General features: G+C 46.5%; 1 protein-coding gene across 6 annotated transcripts in view; it reads right to left on the bottom strand.

Moving 5' to 3' along the window:
• Positions 1-27,649, bottom strand: part of myo18ab (myosin XVIIIA b) — a 215,723-nt gene that overhangs the window by 51,380 nt on the left and 136,694 nt on the right. For all 6 annotated transcript variants that reach the window (XM_063204850.1, XM_063204851.1, XM_063204852.1 and 3 more), the window contains 2 exons: positions 21,968-22,096; positions 12,885-13,028 (listed from right to left, as the gene is read on the bottom strand). In XM_063204850.1, the coding sequence (XP_063060920.1) occupies positions 12,885-13,028; positions 21,968-22,096 (273 nt within the window). The remainder of the gene's footprint in view (positions 1-12,884; positions 13,029-21,967; positions 22,097-27,649) is intronic.

Below are 27,649 nucleotides of genomic sequence, written 5' to 3'. Positions count from 1 at the left end.
CCTCCACCCACAACCCCTACTACTACACAACCCCACCTACACTGCTGTGGAGAGGCAAAGTGTAGTAGTGACTATATCTTTTGCCAAAATTGGATTTAGACTGAAAATGGTCTTGTGACAAAGCCTTATGGTGAAAATGTGTCCTGTTCTTAGAGATAGTACTATGTTGAATTTGCAGTAACTACAATACGAAGGATTTAAAGTTGGAATGCGGTGTAGTTACTGCACACCGGATTTTCAACACAAACGTCAACACCATAGTCACGTGGCTATGCCACTTTAGTGGGCAACAACAAAATCCCACATTCTTTAAGGAATGAAATTAAAACGATATTACCGGTAACCGATTTTAATAAATTGTCTTTGTTTCAGTTCCCTGTAAAAAAGAAGTGTAAAAAAGTTCCCGGTTTTACAACAGCTATAACTTTAACTATAACCATAACAGCACAACAAATACACTAGCCCAAATGCACTACACCCCCCCCCTCCAAAACAAAAAACATAACCCCTACTGCACATCATAACAAATAGCCAACCTTAAATGCACCCCGCAAGTATACACAGTCCCAAATACATTACACTACACTACACAAAGCCTAATACACTCTATCCCCCCAAATGAACTACACAACCCCGACTGAACAGCACAACAAACACCCAACCCCATGTGCACTCCCCAACCGCTGGCTGACCCCAAACTTTCCTCCGCCTGCACCGCTCAGCAGCAGATGCACACAGTGGATTCGCCCCGGCTCTGCAGGCTATTTGGGCAACGGAGATAGTGCCTCGCGTTTGTTTTTTAAAAGACACAGAGGCGTTTGAAGGCGGCTTCTCTTTCCCTTCACTCACTCTCTTTCTATCACTCCATCTCTCTCTCTCTCACTGCCTGTCTTTCTCTCTTTTCCTCTCTGTCTATCTCTCAACCTCTGCATCTATCTCTTCTATTCTTTGTCTCCCTCTCTCTCTCTCCATGTTTTGTTATCTCTGTTTCTCTCATGTCTTTTTTTCCTCTCCATCACTGTTCCTCTCTCTCTCTCTCTCCTCTTTTTTCTCCATCTCTCTTGCTTGTTCTCCATGGAGCACGGCTGACTGCACGACTACACAGAGCACAGCAGGAGACGGCCCAGCGGATGTGTACCGACGAGAGTGTAAACACACACACACACACACACACACACACACACACACACACACACACACACACACACACACACACACACACACACACACACACACACACACACACACACACACACACACACACACACACACACACACACACACACACACACACACAGAGAAACGCTCACTCACTCACACGGAAATTTACATTTACTATACACAAACAAAAAGACGCATCCACACGCCCACATCTGCATCCACAAGTACTTACACGCACATCAACATAAACAAACAAACAAAGAAACAACCAAAAACTCAAACTCCCAGTTCACACATATATACAGATACACACGCTCAAAAGAAATACAAACAACAAAGACAGTCACACAAGCACACGCACACGCCCACACACATGTACACAGGTACACACGTACACACACACGAACACTCACACACACACACACACACACATGCGTACATTGACACACACACACCAATGCTACACTCCTGCTGACTTGCTAATTCATTCCGCTGTGTGAAGCAGCGCTGCGTTTGATCCCACCAACTCATCTGCACCGCTTCCCCTCCCTGAAGAGCTCTGTTGCCGTGGCTACACAGGTACCTCCCTCAGCACCACCCCTCTAACGCAACACACCCTCTCTCTCTCTCTCTCTCTCTCTCTCTCTCTCTCTCTGTCTCTCTCTCTCTCTCTCTCTCTCTCTCTCCCTCGTTCCCCAGAGGCCGCCAAACCAAAGGGAGTGGGCGCCTGGTCAGCTCAGCAGAATCAGAGCTCAGCAACTCTGCACGTAAGTTTCAAAGGGTGCCCCCTGCAGGCCCCGCAGTGTCAGGGCGCGCTTTAAAAGAAGATTAAAAACCCTCCAGATGACCCGCACACACCCGACCCCGCATACACACACCTCGCTCTATTCCTCTCTCCTCCACACCTCTCTCTTTTCCTCTCTTCTCCACACCACTCTTTTCCTCTCTCCTCCACACCTCTCACTTTTCCTCTCTTCTCCACACCTCTCTTTTCCTCTCTCCTCCACACCTCTCTTTTCCTCTCTTATCCACACCTCTCTTTTCCTCTCTCCTCCACACCTCTCTTTTCCACACCTCTCTTTTCCGCTTCCTCCACACCTCTCTCTTTTCCTCTCTTCTCCATACCTCTCTCTTTTCCTCTCTTCTCCACACCTCTATTTTCCTCTAGCTACTTCCCCTCTCCATTGCTCTCCTCTCCCATCTTCTCCGCTCCCCTCTTCTACCTTCATCTCTTCCTCTGCCATCCTCTCATTTTTTTCTTCAATCCTCCCCTCCCCTGTCCTCTCATCTCCTCTCCCCTGCCTTCCTTTCTTCCTCTCTTCTCCTCTCCTTTCCTCATCACAGATAATTTGCAAGTCCAAGGGCTCCACAGCTGAGGGTGACAGCATGACAGTTCCCTTGTGACACCACAGCAGTCCAGTGTGTGTGAGAGAGAGAGAGAGAGAGAGAGAGAGAGAGAGAGAGAGAGAGAGAGAGAGAGAGAGAGAGAGAGAATGAGTGTGAGGGAGGGGAGTATCTCAAATAGATGGAGAGACAGATCCAAAAAAGAGTGTATGGGGAGAGAGAGAGAGAGAGAGAGAGAGAGAGACAGAGAGAGAGAGAGAGAGAGAGAGAGAGAGAGAGAGAGAGAGAGAGAGAGAGAGAATGAGTGTGAGGGAGGGGAGTATCTCAAATAGATGGAGAGACAGATCCAAAAAAGAGTGTATGGGGAGAGAGAGAGAGAGAGAGAGAGAGAGAGAGAGAGAGAGAGAGAGAGAGAGAGAGAGAGGGAGAGAGAGAGAGAGAGAGAGAGAGAGAGAGAGAGAGAGAGAGAGAGAGAGAGAGAGAGAGAGAGAGAGAGAGAGAGAGAATGAGTGTGAGGGAGGGGAGTATCTCAAATAGATGGAGAGACAGATCCAAAAAAAGAGTGTATGGGGAGAGAGAGACAGAGAGAGAGAGAGAGAGAGAGAGAGAGAGAGAGAGAGAGAGAGAGAGAGAGAGAGAGAGAGAGAGAGAGAGAGAGAGAGAGAGAGAGTAGAGGCCGTGCAGTAGATTAAAGTACTGTATATGTGAACATGGCCTTCTCACACTGTATAAGACTGACTGACAGACTGACAGAACAGGAAGACAGACACACCAAAACAGGGGTCCCATTCATTTCCTATGCCAACATTCCAAAACTACTCCGTGACTTTTTAACGACACTCTGTGACATTTCTATGACCTTTCTGCAACATTCAACCATAGAGCTCCAGCTCCAAATTATAGCAGAGGAGAAATATAAATAATTCAACAATCTAATCTACATCTAATACTATGGGGGACTATGTTAATTTAAGTGTCAAATGTATCTGTTTCAAGAGATTACTCCATTGATACATTATACCCAATAAAATAATGAATGCACAAGACTAGTAAGTGAAAATATTGCTGTTTAAAACTTATGAAGTATTTACAAAACTGTATGACATTTCAAGGTCTTGGGCATCACATTTTAAAAATATCTATTAATTTCAAAGATTTTCGGTTGACTGCAAGGAGCCTGTGGCAAGCATTCCAAATAATAGACAACAAAAGAGAGACTGGCAGACAGAGAGGCAGACGACAGTGGGAGAAACGGAAGGTCAAAGCCAGTCAACCAGACAGACTCATACTTGGGCAGACAGATAGACAGAGAGACAGACTGACAGACAGACAGATAGATAGACAGACCAAGGAGCAGTCCTGACCAGCCAACACAGTTGTCAGCTAGGGCTGGTACATTGTCAGACAGAAGTACAGACAGAGCAGACAGACAGACAAACAAAAATAGTCTGGCAGACAGAGAGTGAAAAATACATAGATCCACTCAGACTGGCAGAAAGATAAAGACAGACAGACTGACAGGGAGATAATCAGACAGACAGACAGAGGGACACAGGCACCAATGGGCAGTCAGCATCACAGAGGACCAACACCAAGTCCAATGTACATACAGAATATGACAGCAGGTGGGTTAAAAAAATCTACTTGGCATCTGCACTTATTGTTCTGTATATACTGTGTGCAGAATTATTAGGCAAACCAGTATTTTGACCATATCGTCATTTTTATGCATATTGGGCGGAATTCTCCCACCCGTTTAAGTCAAAAAAAGCGCTTAACAGCGCCTCCGCGGTTACTCAAGTCTGTGATTAAGCGGGGTTTACGCGCGATTTTACCAGTTCTGCACTTTGGGTGGGGCCAGGCCAAAATCAGGGAGTTTCCCATGTAAATGAATCCTAAGCGTATTCTCCCGTGCACTTAAGCGCGTTTGCCTTTACGCGCATCAAAGGGCTGTAGTAAGGTCAAGCGCCACTATGAGGTAAAATGTAATATTGCATTTGATGCTCGCTTGGCTCGCATTTTGAACATGTTACACGGTAGGCCCTATGCTTTGTTGATGTTCCTTACCGTCAGCGTGAGTTCAAATCGAAATTCATTCACAGTTCCACTACATAAACATCCTACATTAATTGTGACAAAATATGACCAGCTGCCCAAAGCATGTTCTCATATCGGTGAACTTACAAACAAAAGCAGGTAATTAATTAATCAGTATGAGGATCATCATGTTGTCTCCACGGACGGTAACCAAAACCAAAAACACCCCGTTGCACCATGCACAAGTAGGCTAAATTGACAAGGCACGTCAGACTAAAGACCGCTGTTCCAGTCATCCTAACAGCCACCCAAAGTATGCCTATTCAAAACAACCTTCACCATTTTCGAGGTGATAATGTTGTAGCCACGACGTTAAGTAAAGGGTTTTTATTGCAACTCCTCCACTTTTGTGATTTATTGGAACTCGTGCATATGTGCATGTAACCTATTAAACTTTCTGAACTGATGCCCGACATACAAAACCGCCACATACTGAGGTAGGCTACAGGTTGTTCTATCTGTTTTTGTAAGGCAGAAAATATTTCCTGAATGTCATTACAGCTAAACGTAAAAATGTAGGCCTACATATCAGATCATGTCTTTGGCTTTTCGCTTCTGGTCTCTTTTACACCCCATCAGCTGCACGTTTAAGTCCTGGCTTGGCATTGCATGCCCATGTCCAATTAATTCCCATGTCTGCGACAGAATAATAAAGTCTCCGTTTTTTCATTACGATCGATTTCCTTGTTCATTCTTCAGCATGCATGTAGCCTAAGTGTAATATGCTGACGGACAGCTGAGATCCACATATTTCCAATGATATTAATGTCACGTTGCTGTACAGAGAAGCGGAGAAGCACTTTTAAAAGTAAGCAAATACAATGTGTTGTTTTAACTGTGGGAATTATCAGCATTTTAAATCAGGTTTTGATTTCCGGACTTGACTAGGCAACACACCAAACTCCATTTTTAACCAAACGTTTCATCATGTTTATTATTTCAATCAAGCTGTTGCGCACCAAAACGCTCAGCTGAGTTCCCGCCAAAGGTACACATTGCATTTCCATCTCATTCTCTCACCTCGACTACTCGCCTTGTGCTTGTGAAAATGAGCTGAGGTTAGATTTTGATATGCTTTTGCACGAGGACTTTTGGCACGTGGTTCTAAATTCAAAGTTAAAGTTCAGTTTTGGATCTCAATGGACTGCCGAGGTTTTCACATGGTTGATCTGAAAATCCATGCTCCGTGGTTTCTTAGAAACCACAACTGATGAAGTCGGGGAAGACTCATCCCCCCATTTAGCATATATCACGCCCGTGTTGGGCTACGCGCTGTTTTTTTGAGTTAAGCGCGAGGGGTAGGGTGCATCAGATGCCCCCTATGAAAAGATATGGCCTTGGCCCTATAGTAAAAATGTTCTACACCCAGTAGAAACACACTGTGTAAAATATTTTGAAATTTGGATGAAGTCTACCGGGGCCACCAGCCCCATGAAAATACAAAATAATGGTGATAGTCAGAATCTTGGAATAGAAATGGACATTTTGCTGCATAAAGCTACCCAATAAAAAACATATTGACTCAGCTCTGTGATAAAAATGTTCTATGCACAGTAAAATCACTCTGTGTAAAATATGTTGAAATTTAGATAAATTCTACCGGGTCCACCAGGCCCATGAAAATACAAAATAATGGTGATGGTGATGGGCAACCTGGATTCCAAAGCTGAAGTCCAGTGCCACATATTCCAAATGACATACATAGTTTTACCTTTCCAGTTAGGGCAATTGGACAGGTAAAACCAGGTAATTTGAAATCTGTGGCACTGGATTGTAGCTTTTGAATCTAGGGGCGGAATTCTCCCACCCGCTTAAGTCAAAAAAGTGCGCAACAGCGCCTCCGAGCTTACTCAAGCCCGTGAGTAAACGGGGCTTACGCGCGGTTTCATCACTTGCGCACTTTGGGTGGGGCCAGGCCAAAATCAGGGAGTTCCCCATGTTAATCAATCCTAAGCGGATTCTCCCGTCCACTTAAGCGTGTTTGCCTTTACGCGCATCAAAGGGCTGTAGTAAGGTCAAGCGCCACTATGAGGTAAAATGTAATATTGCATTTGATGCTGGCTTGGCTCGCATTTTGAACATGTTACACGGTATGCTTTGTTGATGTTCCTTACCGTCAGCGTGAGTCCAAATCGAAATTCATTCACAGTTCCACATAAACATCCTACATTAGAATAATTGTGACAAAATATGACCAGCTGCCCAGAGCATGTTCTCATATCGATGAACTTACAAACAAAAGCAGGTAATTAATGAATCAGTATGAGGATCATCATGTTGTCTCCACGGACGGTAACCAAAACCAAAAACACCTCGTTGCAGGTTGCCAGCGGCGTGGAACAGGGGGGGAAAACCCTGACTCATTCTTAGGGCCCAGACCACTTGGGGGGCCCACCGGGGGCCCTCCCATGGAAAATATTTTTCTTCTTTCATTTTTTAAAAACATTATTTTAAAAATAATGTCAATAATGTTGGTAATTTATGTAATTCCAATGTTCTCTGGAAATACATCTGTTGAATTGGATATACTAGCCTGCAAATCGGCTATATTCTATATCAGACACCCCCATTATCACGCATTGGTTTAGTCCGCCCTCTCGCGGACTTTTGATTGTACAATATGCGGAATCAACACTCACTCACGTCATTATTAGGCATTAAACGCAGCAGTCGGTTAGCAATGAAAGACTTCTAAAACACCAGGCTTTCACAAAAAGAATAGAAAGGCAAGAGAGACAGGGGAAACAAAAGGAAGGAAAGCAACAGCAGCTGATTTTTTGCAAGAAAGGTGAGCCCAAATGTCAAAATTACAGCCTACAAAGTAGGATACCTGGTTATCCCATTCCCATTCCGTGTGGCCGATGTCAAAGGAAAAAAATAATCTCATTTTGTTGGCTATCATTGTGATAGAACCCATATTTGTCTTTGATAGGCCTATATTCATAACAAGTGTCCCAAAAGACCAACATGGGTCGATGTTGGTTCAAATATCCAAATGATAGCAAAGCTATTTGTAAAATGAATCCCACTCAATTTCAGAAAATGTCACGAACGTGAAGATGCCCCCTGTCGCAGCAGGTGCAAATGGTGTGAACTTGAGAGAAGGTGAGCCTATTTTATCTAAAAAGCAGTTTCTCAACCGGGTGCAATGCTGCCCGCCCTGCTTATCAAATTTGCAGATTGATTCTGTCCTCGTAACGATATTAATCGACGTCATGTTCATCAGTTGCCAATGTCAAGGTGGCGGTGCGAACTGCTGTCAGTCTTGAATCTTCATTCTGCTTTTATTTTGCGGTCTCAACACTCTCAATAGGAAAGCTCTGGTTACTTGGCCATGTCTCTGACCATCTGACAACGCCCGTTATAGCTGAAGTGTGGTAAAATAATGACAAGATTTTGACGGGGCACCAGTCTGCGTTTTGAATGCTGACGCCATTCTAATCTGTGCAAAGCGCAAGACATGAGCCTGTTTGCATAGCACACTGCTGAGCAGGTAGCCTATCTACATTGAGTGCTCATGAAAATTAAAACAAGGTAGGCTACTGTGAAATAGTTACTGGCCAATTTAAATCTGAAATTTTATGCAGTAGCCTAATAAATAATGATTTCAAAGAAATAAATAGCCTAACTAGGTTCGGGGTGCCCTGACTTTAAAAGGTTGAGCGACATCAAATCCAAACAGCGATGCTTTTTGTTCTATTTACTCTAACGGTACTTTACCGCAGGTTTTAAGCGACATTTCGAAGGCAGCTTCTACCAGTAGCCTAGGCAAAGCTGATTCTCTTTTCCTTGCTCTCCCAAACACTGATACGGGCAAACGTGACGTGCATATATATTTTTATTATGTCTATTATGTCATATGATAGAAGATGAGAATGATTCAAGTGAAGGAGAGGAAAGCATAGAGGGGTATTCTGAGGAAGACAAGAAGGATGACAATATCAGGAGGTCGGCATGCGGGGGGGGGGGGGGGGGGGGGGGGGGGGGGGGGTGGGGGGGGGTTGGGTTGGGTTGGGTAGGTTGGGGTGTGTGTAGGGGGGCCCATGGAAGAGGTTGTTCCTAGGGCCCCAAATTTGGTGCTACGCCCCTGCAGGTTGCACCATGCACAAGTTCTAGGCTAAATTGACAAGGCACGTCAGACTAAAGACCGCTGTTCCAGTCGTCCTCACAGCCACCCAAAGTATGCCTATTCAAAAACAACCTTCACCATTTTTACAATGTTGTAGCCACGACGTTAAGTAAAGGTTTTTTATTTCACCTCCTCCACTTGTGTGATTTATTGGAACTCGAGTCGTGCATATGTGCATGTAACCTATTAAACTTTCTGAACTGATGCCCGACATAAAAAACCACCACATACTGAGGTAGGCTACAGGCTGTCCTATCTGTTTTTGTAAGGCAGAAAATATTTCCTGAATGTCATTACAGCTAAACGTAAAAGGTAGGCCTACATATCAGAGCATGTCTTTGGCATTTCGCTTCTGGTCTCTATTACACCCCATCAGCTCCGCGTTTAAGTCCTGGCTTGGCATTGCATGCCCATGTCCAATTAATTCCCATGTCTGCGACAGAATATAACGTTTTTCATCTCCGTTTTTTTATGACGATCGATTTCCTTGTTCTTTCTTCAGCATGCATGTAGCCTAAGTGTAATATGCTGACGGACAGCTGAGATCCACATATTTCCAATTATTTTAATGTCACGTTGCTGTACAGAGAAGCGGAGAAACACTTTTAAAAAGTCAGCAAATGGCCTACTATGTGTTTATTTAACCGTGGGAATGATCAGCATTTTAAATCACTTTTTTATTTCCGGAATTGTCCAGGCAACACGCCAAACTCCATTTTCCACAAAACGTTCAATCGTGTTTATTATTTCAATCAACCTGTTGCGCACCAAAACGCTCAGCTGAGTTCCCGCCAAAGGGACACATCGCGTTTCCATCCCATTATCTCACCTCCTATACTTGCCTTCTGCTTGTGAAAAGGAGCGGAGGTTAGATTTTGAAACGCTTTTGCAAGAGGACTTTTGGCACGTGGTTTTAAATTCAAAGTTAAAGTTCAGTGTTGGATCTCAATGGACTGCCGAGGTTTTCACATGGTTGATCTGAAAATCCTTGCTCCATAGTTTCTTTGTAGCCACAACTGATGAACTTGGCGGAGACTCATCCCCCCATTTAGCATATATCACGCCTATGTTGGGCTACGCGCTGTTTTTCTGAGTTAAGCGCGAGGGGTGTGGCGACGTTCCAGAGGGGAGAATACGCGCAAAATAAGACCGCGTAAAATATGCGCGCGTAAAACCGACTTAAGTGGAGACGGGAGAATTCCGCCCTAGGTTTGCCATTGTCTTAAAACAGAGGTGGACAAACCGCGTGACACATTTGCCCCAGCCAATATAATGAACCAGCTGAGCCTAATTACCAATTAAGCCAGGTTGATGAGGTAATTAGTGAGATCACCTGTATTGGGAGCACAAACAGAAGGAATATCTAAGCAGGTCGTGTATTCAGTCGATCCACTTACACAGACTTCAGTCTCAGGACAGACTGATGGTCAAACTGCTATATTTAGGCAAATTTGCTCTTTTGCAACACAATATCAATTCCTTGCTGCCTTGGACCACTGCTAGTATCAAGCAAGAGATTGCAAAGCTGCATGACTGTTATATTTGTGTGTTTCACCTGTGGGCCTACAATTCATGGAGGAACATCTGTACTAAAGCTGTTAATGTTCCTTGGAATGCCTAGGCTACAAAGCAGTCAATACAACTGTATTGAAGAGTGCCATTACTTCTTTATCCCATCGCCTGTGGTAGTATTTCACTTTACTCCATCAGATGAGTACCATAACTTACCTGAGAGGCCCTTGGCAATGGACTCTGGACCTGGTGATACCCATGACATACCTAGAAGCCACTTAAGTACAGGTTTTGGGAAGCCACTCTTTCCAACATCACATACAGTTGTATTGTATGTACTCTATTGAACTACTGCAGGGATTTCTTAAAAAAACACAGGTCATTCCAAGGAGCATTCACAGCTTTAGTACAGATGCTCCACCAGGTATTAACAGCTACCTGTACAATCCTGTAGGCCCACAGGTGAAGCACACAAAAGTCATACAACTTCGCAATCTCTTGCTTGATACTGGCAGTGGGTCAGCTGGTTCATTATATTGGCTATATTTGGAATATGTGGCACTGGACTTTGGAATCCAGGTTGCCCATCACTATCACCATTGTTTTGTATTTTCATGGGCCTGGTGGACCCAGTAGAATTAATCTAAATTTCAACACATTTTCCACAGAGTGATTTTACTGTGCATAGAACATTTTTTTATCACACAGCTGAGACAATATGCAGCAAAATGTCAATTTCTATTCAGGGCTGAACTGGGCAATAAATAGGGCCCGGGCACTTTTGGATTTAAGGGGGCCCCCTCATTATTATTAGTGCCGGAGAACTGACTCACCAGTGGGCCCCGCACCCTCATGGGCCCCTATTTTCAGTAATGTCAAAAATAAAAAAATGGGGGCCCACAAGGGTGCGGGGCTCACCGGGAAATGCCCGCCATGCCAGATGGCCAGTCCAGCCCTGTTTCTATCCAAGATTTTGACTATCACCATTATTTTCTATTTTCATGGGGCTGGTGGCCCCGGTAGACTTCATCCAAATTTCAAAATATTTTACACAGAGTGATTTTACTGTGCATAGAACATTTTTATCACAGAGCTGAGACAATATGTTTTTTTATTGGGTAGCTTTATGCAGCAAAATGTCCATTTCTATTCCAAGATTCTGACTATCACCATTATTTTGTATTTTCATGGGGCTGGTGGCCCCGGTAGACTTCATCCAAATTTCAAAATATTTTACACAGTGTGTTTCTACTGGGTGTAGAACATTTTTACAATAGGGCCAAGGCAATATCTTTTCATAGGGGGCAACTGATGCACCCTAGCGAGGGGTGTGGTAATATTTCAGAGGGGAGTTTTTTCAATGGTTTTATGAACTAGTGGAAGTGACTATTAATGGACCAGGTAGATGAGCCGATGGCGAGATCAGTAATGTGCACACTCAGATGAGTTCCTGAGTTCCACTCCAATGCCAGCAGAATACTGCACAAGATGCTTTTTTCCCTCTCAAAGATCCAGCCATGGGTTCATCCACCCTGTCTGTCAAGAGTCACTTTCCCAAGTCCATAATACCTTTGAAAACTCTGTTCCAAGGTATTTTTGACTCAGTCTTGACTGAATTAACTTGTTGAATGGTTGTCTGGTGTCCCTTCTGGCCTTAGCCATGTGTTCAATACCATGTTCTTCTGGACAACTGTAGGTTTCTGTTCTTCAATATGATAGGACTGCAGGGAAATATTTTTAGTAGTTTCAGCTTAAATTCTTCTCAATGTTTTGCAGTGACATTTCTTATGAGACTGATGACTTTGTAACAGTGCATTTGATCGTTCTTTGCTAGCGTGACCAAAGTCTTGCCAATTTCAAGACAGCCACATCCCTCTAGAACAGGGGTCCCCAACCTTTCTCGGTCTGAGGGCTACTCGAGGGCTACCAAAGGCTACTCGAGAGTTACTAAGAGCTACCCGAAGGCTACCTTTTTGAAAAATCCTCTACCGATGTCTTGACATCATTCCCAAATTACACTATAATTGAATGATAATTTGCTTATAGGTTATAAAGAAATAATCTCATATTTAAATTAAGACGGACATTAACTGTGACTAAAATCTTGTAGTCGTCACTGTTTACTGACATCCTTGGTGAGCACATCAGAAGGGCTGGAGGGCTACCTGGCGCCCGCGGGCACCACGTTGGTGACGCCTGCTCTAGAAGACTTCAAAATTGTTTAAAGACTTTATAGAGTTCATTAGATCTATTTTGTGGCCCATTTTCCCAGAAGAAAACAAAGTTGCCTAATAATTATGCACACCTGATATAAGGTGTTGGGCACATTCGACCACACCCCCATCTTATTATACAAATATGCATGACCTGGAATGCTTAAATCCAATAGGTTTTCATGTTCATATAGATTGCTGTTGGAAAATATGCATAAAAAAGACAATGTGGTCAAAAACACGTTTGACAAATAATTCTGCACACAGTGTATTTCCCGTGCACTTTGTATCTGCAGGTGTTGTAGGCTATGATTATATCCTTGATAGTAAGTCGCTTTTGTTAAAAAGTGTCTACCAAATGCAATGTAATGTAATGTAATGCAATGGTATACCAAATGCAAGGTATTGTAATGTCCTTGGGCACTCACGTCTTTGCCGCGTATCTGCTCCTCGCTGAGCTGCACCTGGATGAGGGGCCTGACGGTGGTGAAGACCTTCCACCAGGGCCAGCCCTTCACCCCGCGGTTCTTCTTGATGTTCTTCTGGATGCAGCGGATGGCCAGGTCCTGGATCTGTAGGTGAGAGAGAATAGAGAGACGATACAAGTCAATAACTATGCGATAATGGCTCTCTGCATAGCTACAGTGCATGCATGCATGCCTACACGTGTTTGTGTTTGCGAGTCTGCATATGAGAGAAGGAGGCAGGGCAGAGAGAGAGATCGAAAGAGAGAGAGAAAGAGAGATCGAAAGAGACAGAAAGAGAGAATGAACATGTGTGAGAGAGAAGAAGAATGAGAAAGAGAGCGAGAACAAACTACTAACATCCAAATAGCCAAGTTGCAGCCTCGGTTAGAAGTGGACTGTTCAAAGAGAGAACCTTTGAGAAGTCTGAATTGACACCCTCAGCAAAAACGCCTTCCAAGCCTTCCTCTCTACACCCCACCAAACCCACCCCGCTTCCCCAGTCCCAGTACAACACCTAAGGCAGGCAGGCAGGCAGGCAGGCAGGCAGGCAGGCAGGCAGGCAGGGAGCAAGGGGCAGAGCCCCGGCTGGACAATAGTGGCCCTGTGCTGGGCAGGACTGGGAGGCCCAGGTCAGGGACTCTCCTCAGAAGCCTGCCGCCTCAATGGAGCCCTTTCTCCATCCAGGGGTGGAACCTCTGACAATGGCCAATGGCCTTCTCCACAGGCCTGAGGGGGTGGGTACGTGGGTGGCAATGTTGTGGTGTGTGTGCGTGTGTGTGTGTGCGCGCCCACGCATGTGTGTGTGTGTGTGTGTGTGTGTGTGTGTGTGTGTGTGTGTGTGTGTGTGTGTGTGTGTGTGTGTGTGTGTGTGTGTGTGTGTGTGTGTATGTGTGTGTGTGTCGGGGTGGGTTTTCCGTCAGGTCCACGCTCTGGGCCCCCTTTCAAAACATTCACTCATTAACAAAAAGAAACCGACAGCCAATCATTTACCACGGCCACATTTTTAGCTCGGAGTGTGAGTTCTTAGAAGCGAGAGCCGAGGGGGTGTGGGGTGCGGTGGGGGCTTTGGAGGGGTCGGCACTAGATGTTCCCTGCTTGAAAACAATGGGCAGCGAGGCAAAGGAAATAGACACCTAGCACCACTTCAGAACCACAAACACAAAGGAGCATAAATACATAAATGTATAAATAAATATATAAATAAATAAATAATAAATCAATAAATGTGATCAGAAGACGCAGATGAATAGGCGAAAAAAACGCAGACAAGAAGAACTTGGAATGAGTAAACAGACAAAAGGGCAGGGGTGGATCGACAACAAATAAAAAAATTCTCCATGAAGCATCAAGCATGATCATGGCTGGGGAAGCGACGCAAGTCTGGATCAGGCCCAGTGGGGTCAGCACTCTTTAACAGGCTGGAGAGAGATGGAGGGAATGTGAGAGAGATAGATAGATGGAGAGAGAGAGAGAGAGAGAGAGAGAGAGAGAGAGAGAGAGAGAGAGAGAGAGAGAGAGAGAGAGAGAGAGAGAGAGAGAGAGAGAGAGAGAGAGAGAAAGTGAGAGAGCAGTGGAGAGGGAGAAAATTCAAGAGAGAGACTGAGAATAAAAAAAAGAAGAAGAGACAAGAAGATGAAAGAGGGATGCAGGGAAAGAGAGGATAGATAGAAGGAGGAGAAAAAAACAAGAGAAGAGAGAAAGAAGAGAGGCGAGTGGGAGGCATGGCATGCTCTTGTGGGCAATTAAATCAAACATCAATAGCACTTGGCAGGCTGTTAAAGCGCGTTATAAGATTTACATGCTGCTCCGAACGGCCAGCCATCGCCAATAACAGCAGATTATCCGCAAACCCAATTAGGACAAGGGGACGCACTCCGCCACATCGAGCGGCGGGAGGTTGGACACACTTTCTTTCTCTCTTTTTCTTTTTTTTTCTGCCCCTCGCTCCCTCGCTTTCTCTCTCTTTCTCTCTTACACACACACACGTTCTCTCTTACTCACCCTCTCTCTCTCACATATGCACTCTGTCAAACACAAACTCAGTCACTCTCTCAACTCAATTCAACAGCGCTTTCTCTTCCTCTCTCTATCTCTCTCTCTCTCTCTCTCTCTCTCTCTCTCTCTCTCTCTCTCTCCCCCTCTCCTCTCCATCTTTCTTTATCCATCGCTCCAGCTACAAGAGAGACAGAACCTGGGCAGCTCAGCAATGGCGGTGGCGTGCCATATGAAATAGACCTCTTTGGCACTGTGCTCGACCTCCGACAAATGTTACTAACAGCCGACGCAACAGCTTGCAGGAAGGAAGAGGAAAGCAGCCGGGGTGGGGCTTGGATGGAAGAATGCCTTGGCCGCAGGTGCATTTGAGTCCGAATTTTGTTGATCAACGAATGCACAGCACGGCAGCGAGAACTCGCTGTCACGGCATGGGTGATGCTAACCAGACTTGTACGAAATTCCGAATTGAATGAATTGAAATTCACAGTAATGCCATAATATGAACACTAGATGGTGGTGTTCTATGTACTCTCAATGGGTGGTGTAGATTAAATTCAAAGAAATTCAAGGTAATGACACCACCTAGTGTTCGTATTATGGCATTACTTTGAATTTCAATTCAATCAATTCGGGAATTTCGTACAAGCCTGATGCTAACAAAGCGTATTTACAGTCAAGCACAAATTTGAACGATACGCTGAGCTTGCACCAATTTGATTTACATAGCACATCACATGTGAGGTGTGGGAGAAAGGTGGGGAGGAGAAGTTGAGGTGTGGGACAATGCATCTACAGAGACGTCAGTGCTGATTGGTTGGCCATTGCTGAACACACCCACCAACACGGAAGCAAACAACCCCAAAGCCATGCTGCAGAGTGTCACACTGTGTTGCGGAGAAACAACTCATTCACAATCAGGACCACTGCACTGGTTGAACTCAGCCCCAGGTGTCTTATCAGAGGTGCAGGTCCAGCTAAGGTGCAGTACATTGTGGAATGTGTACTATACTTAATTGGCAAAAAGAACCACCCACAACAAGAACTCAACATCCTAGACACACACACACACACGGAGAGAATGAGGAGTGATGAAAACTTCAAAGCCTTTCCAGGATCAAAGTAAACCACCCACCCACCCACGCACAGATGAGAGAAGCCTGTTCTCAAACACACCTGCGCTTCCCTGGGTGCAGAGGGTCTGTGTCTTTCAGGAAACTGCTTAATTGGACATGAGCCACAAGTTCAGGAGCAGGGGTGGGGGTATTCCCAAGTGGACGAGTGGGAGTGATCCTACTGCACAACGGGGCTTTCTGATAATCAACAGTGAAAGGAGTGTGTGTTTTGTGTGTGTGTGTGTGTGGGAGAGAGTGGGATTGTGTGTGTGCGTATGTGTGTGTGTATGTGTGTGAAGGATGAAAGGCTATATTGACTGACAGTATCAAAGAGGTCAAGGGAATCTCCTTTACTGAGCAAGTCCCTTGTGGTGTTAAGATGACATTGGTGTGTGTGTGTGTGTGTGTGTGTGTGTGTGTGTGTGTGTGTGTGTGTGTGTGTGTGTGTGTGTGTGTGTGTGTGTGTGTGTGTGTGTGTGTGTGTGTGTGTGTGTGTGTGTGTGTGTGTGTGTGTGTGTGAGGGTGTGTGTGTCTGTGTGTGTGTCTGTGTGTGTGTGTGCGTGCATGCACACGTTTGATTGTGAAAGTAACCACCTAGCATAGTCTGTGCTCTCAAAGCAGCTGTAACAAGTACAATTTAACCACGAATGAGCATTAAATGCACGGAACTTAGAAATAGAGCTAATTCAACACAACCATACGTACGGTATGAGCTGAACACCCTGTTCTCTGGTGAGAGTCTACTTGAACCTACTTTACGGAAGCAGAGAGCGAGATTCGTTGTGCTGTTTTTTGCCCATTGGATGAGTAATTTAACACCTCCACCAAATGGGAGGAGACAATCCAGAAGACCTGTTGCAGAATGTTGCACCATGTTGCGACCAAACAATTTGTTTCCATCAGGAAATCGCATAAATGTACTCGCCCTTGGTTTAGAGATGAGTTAATCATTGCAATCTGTTACTTTGGCGAACGGACGGAAAGGATAAATGGTAGCTTTTTCCCATAGCTTTCCATGCTCTGAAGCTAGTCTTCACTCACCTCTTCTTCACCTGGTCTAAAGTGGCACCAAATTTGTGATTTTGTCAAGGAAAAAGTGCCCATCTTACCTACGCTAAGCCACCCACTCAACTATCCATCCACTTCCTTATTCAATTAAGAAGGAAGGAGAGAGAGGGAGATGGAGGGGGTGGCGAAGCTGACTTGTGCAGTCTGACAGCTAGTAGTCCTGTGCTGAAGGGGAAGCTCAGCTGAAGAGCTGCTTCTGTCAGGCTCCTAGGAGCTCTTTAAAAAGGCAGCACATTTAAGTGTCAGTTTCTGCACACACGCATGCACCTACACACGCACATGTACGCATGCACCTACACACGCACACGCACGCATGCATGCACCTACACACACACACACACACACACACACACACACACACACACACACACACACACACACACACACACACACACACACACACACACACACACACACACACACACACACACACACACACACACACACACACACACACACACACACTCAACACCCGTCCCTGAACTGTGTGTGAGATGAATTCTCTGAATGTGTCAAGGCGATGTCACCCCCCTCCGAGGGCCATTCCAATGACGTCTTGGTGACACGGAGATGCTAATGGGCCGGGAGCATGCCAGCGCATACAGCCCTCTACAGCCCTCTGGCCCGCGCAAGCGTTTAGCACCCTAGCACAGATGCAGCGCTGAATCATCCCTCAATGTAGGCCAGGGAGAGGATTCACAGCAGCCTATGGCCTGACACGCACACACATGCACACACACATGCACACACCCACACATACAAACACACAGAGAGATAGATACACGCACATACATGCTAAGAAAATGAACAGGTTCTCTACATTATAACCTTAGAGTGCTTCAGAAGTTTCAATCCGTATTTTAAAAAAGATAACTCGAGAGATTTCTTTTCATCAAAGAATAGCGAATGATGGACTATTCATATCAGTGCGGCGAAATTCAAAAGCGAGACATCTGAAAAATGCACACGGCGGATTTGCCCTTATGAAACCTAGCCTGCCAGCCGTCATTGCCGCTACATGAGAAAGCTCCTCTTCACAACGCGGCCGCTACACAGAGCAAGCCTATCTATTGGGCCCTTACATAAGCTCAAGCCAGTAGAGCTTCATATCAGGAGTCTCTTTGAAAAACATGCCATTACTCCACCACCCTGCCTGCCATCCATCGTCTCTGTGCACTCAAAAGGCATTTCATTAGCCGTGGCCAAGGAAAGCGACACTCTTTAAACTCAGCGGAGAGCCAGCCGGCTGCCACCTACACTACCACTTTACCACCCACGACACACACATGCGCACACACACGCACGACACACACACACGCAGGCACGCAGGCACGCAGGCACGCAGGCACGCACGCACGCACACACACACACACACACACACACCACACACACACACACACACACACACACACACACACACACACACACACACACACACACACACACACACACACACACACACACACACACACACACACACACACACACTCTCCACCAAAACTAACATGAGCATCATCCACCAGCCACCACCCTCCACCAGCCTCAGCCCCCTTTTTCCAGTACTTACAAAAACAACCGACGATGCTCTTAATGATTAAGAACCAGCGGGATCTCCGCGCTCCAAGAGAACAAAGCCAAGCACAGGCTCAAAAGCAAGTCGACAGCAATCACAGAGAGAGGCTGAGGAATATCTGTAGGCTGAAGTGGCTGAAAGACACACAGTCATACAGTAGGCCTAGAGATAACATCCGTCAGAGCTTGGTGGCAGCAGCAGCATAAAAACCCTTGATGTTCTCAACAGCAGCCCATTACAGAGACCAGTCAGTCAACCATCCAGCCAGCTGCAGGTCTGTTTTGACTAGTGTGCGTGCACTATCCTGGTGGGGTCACGTAGATGTCCATTAGTCCAACAGTCAGATGGTTTGCAGCGGTAGAGATGTCCGTCCTGGATGTCCGTCAGGAAGGGGCCCTCAATTTAACCAGGCGGGTAACCTGCCAGTCTGATGGATAGGGCCACTGTGAGGTGTTCTTTCACACAACCCTGGTGAGGGGGGGTCACGTGAATGCCCTTACAGCTGGAAAGATACCAATGGATTCTTGTAACTCGCTACTGATACATTGCTTGGGACGTCCAGACCAAGTCATCGGTAGACAGAGGTGCTCAGCTTCCAGACAGGGTGAAAATATTGTGCACATCCCCAGTCAAGGTGCAGGATAAAGGCAAGTTCAATGTTCAGTTGACGGAGGAATCTGTGGAATCTGAAGAAGACCTCCTGGTTGGTCAAAGCGTTGTTTGGGACCACATAAATACACTAAGCTTCCATGCTGCTCCCTCTGCTGCCTCCGCTGGACTGCCTGGGATGCCCTGAGCAGGGGAGCAGCCGCCAGCTGTTAGTCCTGGCCAGCAGTGGAGTATGGACGCTCTCCAAACAGCTACTGCTCGGCGGGCCAGGCCCTAACACGTAACACAACGCGGCAGTGCGAATGCATCGGCAGGGCCAGGGGACGGATAGGGGCGAGGGAGGGGGGAGACGGAGTGGGGAAGAGAGGGGAAGAGGGGAGAGGGAGTGGGTAGAGGAGAGAGGGGAGAGGGGGAGGACATACAGGGTTTGTACATGTACATGCAGTGGAGAGAGGGGGAGAGGGGGAGAGGGGGAGAGGGGAGAGGGGTGTGTGGAGAGGGTAGAGGGGGAGAGGGGTGTGTGGAGAAGGGGTGATGCATGCACATGCAGGGGCGAGGGGAGAGGGGGACAGAGTGGAGAGGGGGAGAGGGGGACAGAGTGGAGAGGGGGAGAGGGGTGTGTGGAGAGGGGGTGATACATGTACATGCAGGGGCGAGGGGTGAGGGGACAGAGTGGAGAGGGGTGTGTGGAGAAGGGGTGATGCATGCACATGCAGGGGCGAGGGGTGTGGGAGGAGAGAGGATGGGTGGGTTGAGGTGGGCGTCATATTGAGATGGAGGGGATGGTACATACAGTACAAGGGAGAGGTGGAGAGTGGAGAGTGGCTGGGTGGATGAATGGACGTTCAGTGGAGAGGCGAGGGCAGAGTGCACCATGGCAGAGAGCTAAATCCAGTGAAAAGCGGGATGAATGGGAGAAAGAGAGAGAGAGAGAGAGAGAGAGAGAGAGAGAGAGAGAGAGAGAGAGAGAAAGGGAAAAAGAGGCACAAGAGAGGCAACGAGAAAAAAAGGCTGAGAGGCTGAGTGAAAAAAAACAGTGTGTGTGTGTGTGTGTGTGTGTGTGAGTGAGTGAGAGAGAGAGAGAGAGAGAGAGAGAGAGAGAGAGAGAGAGAGAGAGAGGAGAGAGAGATAGAGAGACAGCGTGTGTGTGCCCATCTATGTGATAGAGAGAGAGCAAGCAAGAGAGAACGATAGATAACATAGATGGAGAGAGAGAGAACGCGAGCAAGAGAGTGCATTGAACAGAGATTGAAAGAATGGGTGGCAGCGTGAGGAGCGAGGTGGGGTGGGGTGGGGGACAATGGAAAAAAATAGAAAACTAATGGACAGTGCAGAGCGCGTAGGGCAGTGACAGGCAGGCAGGCAGGCAGGCGGGCGGGCAGGGCAGATCGATAGGGCCCTGATGGAGGGGACCCAGCGGAGAGGCTGCGGATCCCACGAGAACAGGAGATGGAACCGCTATCTGACCACTCAGGACAGAGATGAAGCCAGAGATAGAGGGAGAGAGATAGAGAGAAAGAGAGGGAGAGAGGGAGAGATAGATAGATAGATAGAGAGAGGGTTTGAGAGGGAGAGGGAGAGGGAGAGAGAGAGAGAGAGAGAGAGAGAGAGAGAGAGAGAGAGAGAGAGAGAGAGAGAAAGATGGGACATGCAGAGAGAGGATAGTTTGTGAGAGAGGGTGAAAGAAAATGGAGAATGGAAGTGTGTGTGTGTGTGTGTGTGTGTGTGTGTGTGTGTGTGTGTGTGTGAGTGAGTGTGTGTGTGACAGAGAGAGAAAGGGAGAGAGGATCGAGAGGTCACGCTGTGTGATGAAATTCTGATGCACTCTACCATAGGACCATCAGAATGAACGAGGGAAAAGTGAAAAGGAGAACCCTCAAAGTGCACTTGAAATGGAGAGAACTTCCAAGTGTGCGTCATGCATCTTAACACCCACAGCATGTGATGGGGGGTGACACATTAAACTCTTCAGAAAAATAAATAAATAACCTGACAACAACCGTCTTAAGAGGAACATTTTTGAAAAGAGTAGAGACAAAAAAACAAAAACCAGCAGACAGTCAGCCAAAATATTCACAACCGAAAAATATGGCCAAAAGACTTCAACCAGAATTGCAAAACAGCGGTGGATGACGGGTGCCAGGAGACAGTGCAGGCCAGTGCGTGAGGTGCATACACATACATTAAACACTCTATAGTCTGGACTCTCCGCTCTTCACGCTCAACTCACCCAGTGCATGTAGAGACAGAACATGCAGTAGACTAGGCCCAACTCTTCCCACAAGATATGCTTTTTAACTATGTATATTTTTCCATGCAAGAACTTGTACCAGAGATTTTCTAAAGGGAGGAATCAGAATATCTTTGTGGCGCCTCAACAATATATTAATAATAACCACCATAAAATAGCCACCATATCGGACGCACAACACTTTACAATGGGAGAATCTGAAAGAAAGAAAAAAAAAGACAGCAGTTTCATGCATCACTGCCAGCGATGTCAATATGACCTCTCTGGTTACTCCCCTTGAGAAACAGCTCAGCCTGAGCTTCTTGACAAACACACACCGATACACAACTCTCTCTCTCTCTCTCTCTCTCTTTCTCTTTCTCTCTCTCTCTCTCTCTCTCTCTCTCTCTCTCTCTCTTTCTCTTTCTCTCTCTCTCTCTCTCCACTCTGAACTCACCTTGCGTTTCTTGAAGGCCTGCCTGGACAGGAAGCCTCTGCATGCCGCCTGGAAGAGGGTGATGTTCCTCCTGGTCTGGAGGTCCCTCTGCTCCTCCAGCTTAGCCAGGATACCCGCCCTGAAGAACACCTGAGGAGGAGGAGGAGGAGGAGGAGGAGGATAAAGAGAGGGAGAAGAGAGATGTAGAGAGGGGGGAGAAGTGGGAGAGAGAGAGAGAGAGAGAGAGAGAGAGAGAGAGAGAGAGAGAGAGAGAGAGAGAGAGAGAGAGAGAGAGAGAGAGAGAGAGAGAGAGAGAGAGAGAGAGAGAGAGATTATTATTTTTAAAATTTAAATACTTTAACACAAAATGTATTTTTTTGTACAGACAATTTATAAAACAATAATACAATGGTACACTTAGTCATATCTCCGAAGGCTACTAAAAAGCACATTTATTTTAAACAAAAGGCCATGCCTGAAAGCTGTACAAATCAGCATTTGTCTGTTCTCGCTGCCTTTTAAAATGCTGTGTGCCCTGGACCATTATAAAACAGCACTGATGCTTATCGGAAATTATGGATATTTCCAATCCATTTGCTTTCTACCATAGTACTCTGCTGCCATGTTGCCGCACTTTTTGTTGAGCTCACATATCACACTGCAGTTACAATGCTGAGGGATTTATATGGCACATATGAAAAGGAGGCAACTGAGAGGAGGGTTGGTAAGCTCCAAATGCAGGGCGGGGGGTTATTTCATTTAGTCCATTTCATTTTAAACTAAGGGCGACGTTGGCAGGCATATGATGTGGTTAAGAGGCGTTGGGAGGCTTATGATCAGGTCCAGGGGGCGTTTGTTCAAAAAAGGTTGAGAAACTTTGCTCTGGAGTAACCGGTGCTCCCCAACTCTGTATGAGCCGTGACAACCTCTAACACCTCCACCGCTACAGCTATTACACTATGCTGACTATACAAAGGACTTTATTCCATTGACACAATATCTCCCTATCCACCACCTCTGTCTCCACCACCCCCTCTACCACTTCTACCTCCACTGCCTCACCCTCAGCCACCGCCTCCACTAGAGGCATCTCCATCTGCCTTCATTTCCACCTCCAACACCTCTGACTCCTCTCTTCCTCCTCTGTCCCCATCCGTACCACCTCCGCTGCCACCTCATCTACAGTACCTCCTCCTCCGTTTCCTCCTCGTCCTACTGTAATACTCTATCTATTCCAAGGCCCCTCCCACTTGTTGCCTTCTCTGCTGCCATCCATACCACCTTTGCCTCATCTACCTCCTCCTCCCCTGCCTCCTTCCCTTCTCCTCCTACTCCTCCTCCTCTTCCTCCAATACCCCCTCTACTCAGAAGCCTCTCCAACTGCCTTCACCTCCATTTCTACAGCCATCTGCCTCCATCTACCTCCTCCCCCTCCTCCTCTTCCTCCTCCTCCTCCATGTTCATTCCTATTAAAAGGCCCCAGTGAAACACTCCTCCGTCAGATCAGAGATGGGTGAATAACACTGCGTGCGTTATGAAACTCCCCCCTGATCCATCGTGCGGGGCTGAATAGCTATTGATCCGCCTTGGGGTGAAACTCCGGTGGCTACCGTTCCGAACGGTGTACTCACTGCCGACAAACAGGGCCGTTTCTAGTCAATCTGGTGCCCTAGGCGAACACCCCCTTTCCTTTCCCTGCATTTACAAATTGTATATCTGATCGAGCACATCTGATCTAGCTAATCTAATCTAGCCTACATAATGCATACCGGTATACTAAAAAGCCCATGGATAATCATCACTGTCAATGTAAAGTTTCATGTTTCATTTCACTTGTCGTTCTAATTCGGTGGGGCCTTCGGGTTCCCCCAACAAATTTGCCGCCCTAGGCCAGCGGCTTGTCTGTCTATACCTAGTGCCGGTCCTGCCCCGATAACCACCCACCCATCCTCCTACCGCCAATCACCCCTCCACTATGCTGCTGGGAACGAGAGCAGAATGAATGAACAGAAAAATAAATACGTTTTCAAATTGGGAAAAAAAGGGAAGGAAAGGCAAAATACAGAGAGGTGCGAATTGTTCACATCTCCCTGACCGTTTCATCCACAGCACTTAGCAAATTACATCCCGAGTCCTATCGATGTGTGTACAGTATGTGTGTTGTACAGTGCGTGCGCGTGTGTGTGTGTGTGTGTGGTCGACCTACGTCTTGAAGCAACAGTCAGTTGTGCCTGCAGGCCTCATGCTTTTTAAAGCTGTTAAGCAGTTTCTCATTTCCCCTTCGACTTGCTCCATAACCCCCCCGACCCCCCCCTCCCAAAAAACACCCCAACCCAACCCACCTCAGCCCGCTCTTACTGACTTTTCTCTGGCCATTGAGGGTGCATTACAAAAAAAACAGAGCGTCTGTGAAAATATATTTGTATGGTACACGACATGTGAGGATCGCGGCAAAACGAGAAGAGTCCCTTTCATGCTCTGGCTTGGAGAGAGATTACATCATATTGGTAAGGCTGAGAGTGAGAGGAGAGGGAGAGGAGAGGAGAGGGGAGGAGAGAAGAGGGGAAAGACAGAGACAGAGAAAGAGATAAATAAAAAAGAGAGACAGAGAAAGAGAGCGAGAGAGAGAGAGAATACTTTTTGCCGGTCTGATAGATCCGTCGCCCACGCTCAACATGTTCATGATGATGAAACTGGGCGGCAATATGGATGCAGTGTGTGTGTGTGTGTGTGTGTGTGTGTGTGTGTGTGTGTGTGTGTGTGTGTGTGTATCTCTACATCTGTATGTGTGTTTGTGTGCACATGCAAGTGTGCCATCTTGTGTGTATGTGTGGCTCTATGTCTGAATGTGTATATATACGTGAGCATATACGTGCGCATGTGTGTATGTGTATCTATATGCATGTGCGGGCGCATGAGTGAGTGTGCATTTTGTGTGTGTGTGTGTGTGTGTGTGTGTGTGTGTGTGTGTGTGTGTGTGTGTGTGTGTGTGTGTGTGTGTGTTTGTTTGTCACTGCTAAGACAGTATAGAGAGCACCCGCACATGCGAGGAGGTCTTTTCTTATTACCAATCGCGCCTTGCAGTCTTCATATCACACACACACACACACACACACACACACACACACACACACACACACACACACACACACACACACACACACACACACACACACACACACACACACACACACACACACACACACACACACAAACACACAAACACACACAAACACACACACACACACACACGTGGTTGCGTGGGCACTGCCTGAGATTGATTGGATGGTTTGTTCCTGTGTCCCCCCAGCAGCAGAAGGTCGGGCCCAGCCAGCCGCGCAGAACAAGGGTCCCCCTCGCCCAGGAGGTCGGAGGGCGAACTCTCCCTCGTCACCATGGTAACAGGGAGGCCCGGAACATTCCAGTTCGAGCCTGGAGGAGAATACGATGGGGGGGTGTGGACGTAGGGGTGGTGGTGGTGGTGGTTGAGAGACGGGCATAGGAGGGTGTTGGGTCAGAGAGTGGCATCATCGCTTCTAAGCCAGGTGATGGCACTTGTTGTTTGGGCACATGCAGAATAGATGCAAGCTTCAAAGCCATCAGAGGGGGAAGGGTCAGAAGTCAGGGATTGATCAAGGTTTTTTTTCTGGGAATTTCTTCTCAATGTCGAGGCAATCCATCACGCTCACTCACTCACCTCAATTGATCAGTCTCCATGTATAAGAAAAAAGTCAGAGACACTCTACATGAGATGAAAGACTTAAGACAGCCAAATGAAACGGGGTGATTCGTAGCACCAATGTGGTGTGTGCTTGCACATCTCCCACCTTTCAGGCAAAAAGAGCCAATTGTCAACTGAGCTGTACTTGCATTCACCAATCATCTCACAAGCAAATGCTGCTCATGCACAGATGCAAAATATAGTGAAAATAGCCAAAAATAGCTGCTCCGAGGCGTCGCCAAGATGGCCGCCAAGTGGAGGGGCTTACACAGATGTAATTTGAAGAAGTCTCATCAGCCGTTAGAGGTGTGCATTCCAGACTGAGTGAAAATGAAAGATCCTGACATTTCCCTTGTAACACAGGTGACTTGACTGAATAGTTGACCTATGGTGTATTGCATTCTAGCAAGTGAAGAATTCTTGCACACCTCCTTGGTCAGGTGCGTAGGAGTGGAACCCCTAGGTGACCAACGTTAAAGTGTATATCTCAGGTTAATTTTTATTCAAAATAAGGGACTTCCTTTGATAGTTCTACCACTTGAACAATTATCCATCATTTTTTTCATGCAACAGGGCATCAGAAAATTAAATATAATGGGGAAAAGTGTGTCTTTTCAGTAACATGTTAGAAAGAATTATAATCTATTGTGTGACGTCAGGCGAGTCCATTCAGTAGCCCGCAGTAGTGTTAGCCCTGCATTCTGTACATTGTGTGATTGAATTATACCTTACGGGTATAAAATAAATATCTTTGGCAATATTATATCATGACCACTACAGGGTGCCATGTGACCGTGAGGCAGTAAAAACCAGTGTTCGAACTATGCCAAAAAAAAAAAAATGGGGGGCGGGGGGGGGGGGGGGGGGGTACGATGATTGCGCTTGCCTCAAAGTGCGAGTCTCGAAAGCTTGAATTTGGAGAAGTAGGCCTACCATGTGATTTCAAATTTCAAGTAGGCCTACACTACAAATTACCAGACATTGTTAGTATCAACCTTTAGTAGGCTAGGTCTATCACGACATTTCAGCATCATGTCCAAGTGGGAAAAAATGTAAACAGCGACAAAATAATAAATAAATAAAACCGTTTGGGTGAATCATTCGCTCCAAACTTTTTAACGGCAAGGTGCAAAGCAGTCGGCTGCATTGTAAGAGTGCCAGAGATTACCAAATTCAAACGACTGCAAAGCAATCTGTCTGGGCACAGCGGAAAGCACCTGTGCGGTCCACACGGCCGTCAGCAGAAAACGAATGAACCTCCCTTGCAATAGGGCCTACGTCCGAGAACATCACTTCACAGTGGTATTGGTGAAAACGAAACGAAGTTGCCTCCCACGGCCCAAACGCAAAATAATGCCGAAAATTGAATGCCCCCTAAGTTGTCCTGGCTAGGGCAACTGGCGCGTTATCACTGCTTCTTATTCAATGCAGCAGCACTTTCATTGTACTCGCGCTGCACTTGTCTCACAATGCAATCAGCTGCGTGCTCCGGACCAAATAGTCAACTCTCCCACCTTGTGGACACAGAAGGGAACAATTTGAAGAACGCGTTTCAGACGGACGGACAGACATAGCCTACCCTTTTATAGAGATGCTGGGACGCATCTAAAAACATGGATCCAACGCGCGTAGTAGGAAAATAGAGACTGAAAAGATCTCTACTCGAAGGCTCCAGCCAACGCTGTTGAAAGATTGTTTGCCTCTCTCCCTGGCCATCTGAATGAGATGCTTTTATCAAACGTCATACCAAATCTACATTGGCCTATCTATTTATGTTTGATCTGGCGACTATTGTTGTTTTACTGTCTTGCTTGAATCGCTCTGTTTGGATTACTTGAAGACTTTCCATGGATTATCCTGCATCGTCTCAGTGCCGTGAGTAACCTGGAACATAAGTAGGCCTAGGCTATATCATCAGAGGTGAGCTTAGTCACTTTTGGCCGCGAGAGACTTGGAAGGCGCTACATTTGCGCCACACAACG

This window comes from Engraulis encrasicolus, chromosome 8 (assembly GCF_034702125.1).
Source record: "Engraulis encrasicolus isolate BLACKSEA-1 chromosome 8, IST_EnEncr_1.0, whole genome shotgun sequence".
NCBI classification, from domain to species: domain Eukaryota; kingdom Metazoa; phylum Chordata; class Actinopteri; order Clupeiformes; family Engraulidae; genus Engraulis; species Engraulis encrasicolus.
Note: the sequence above shows the minus strand (reverse complement) of the source record. Positions and strands in the feature narration are given on the sequence as shown.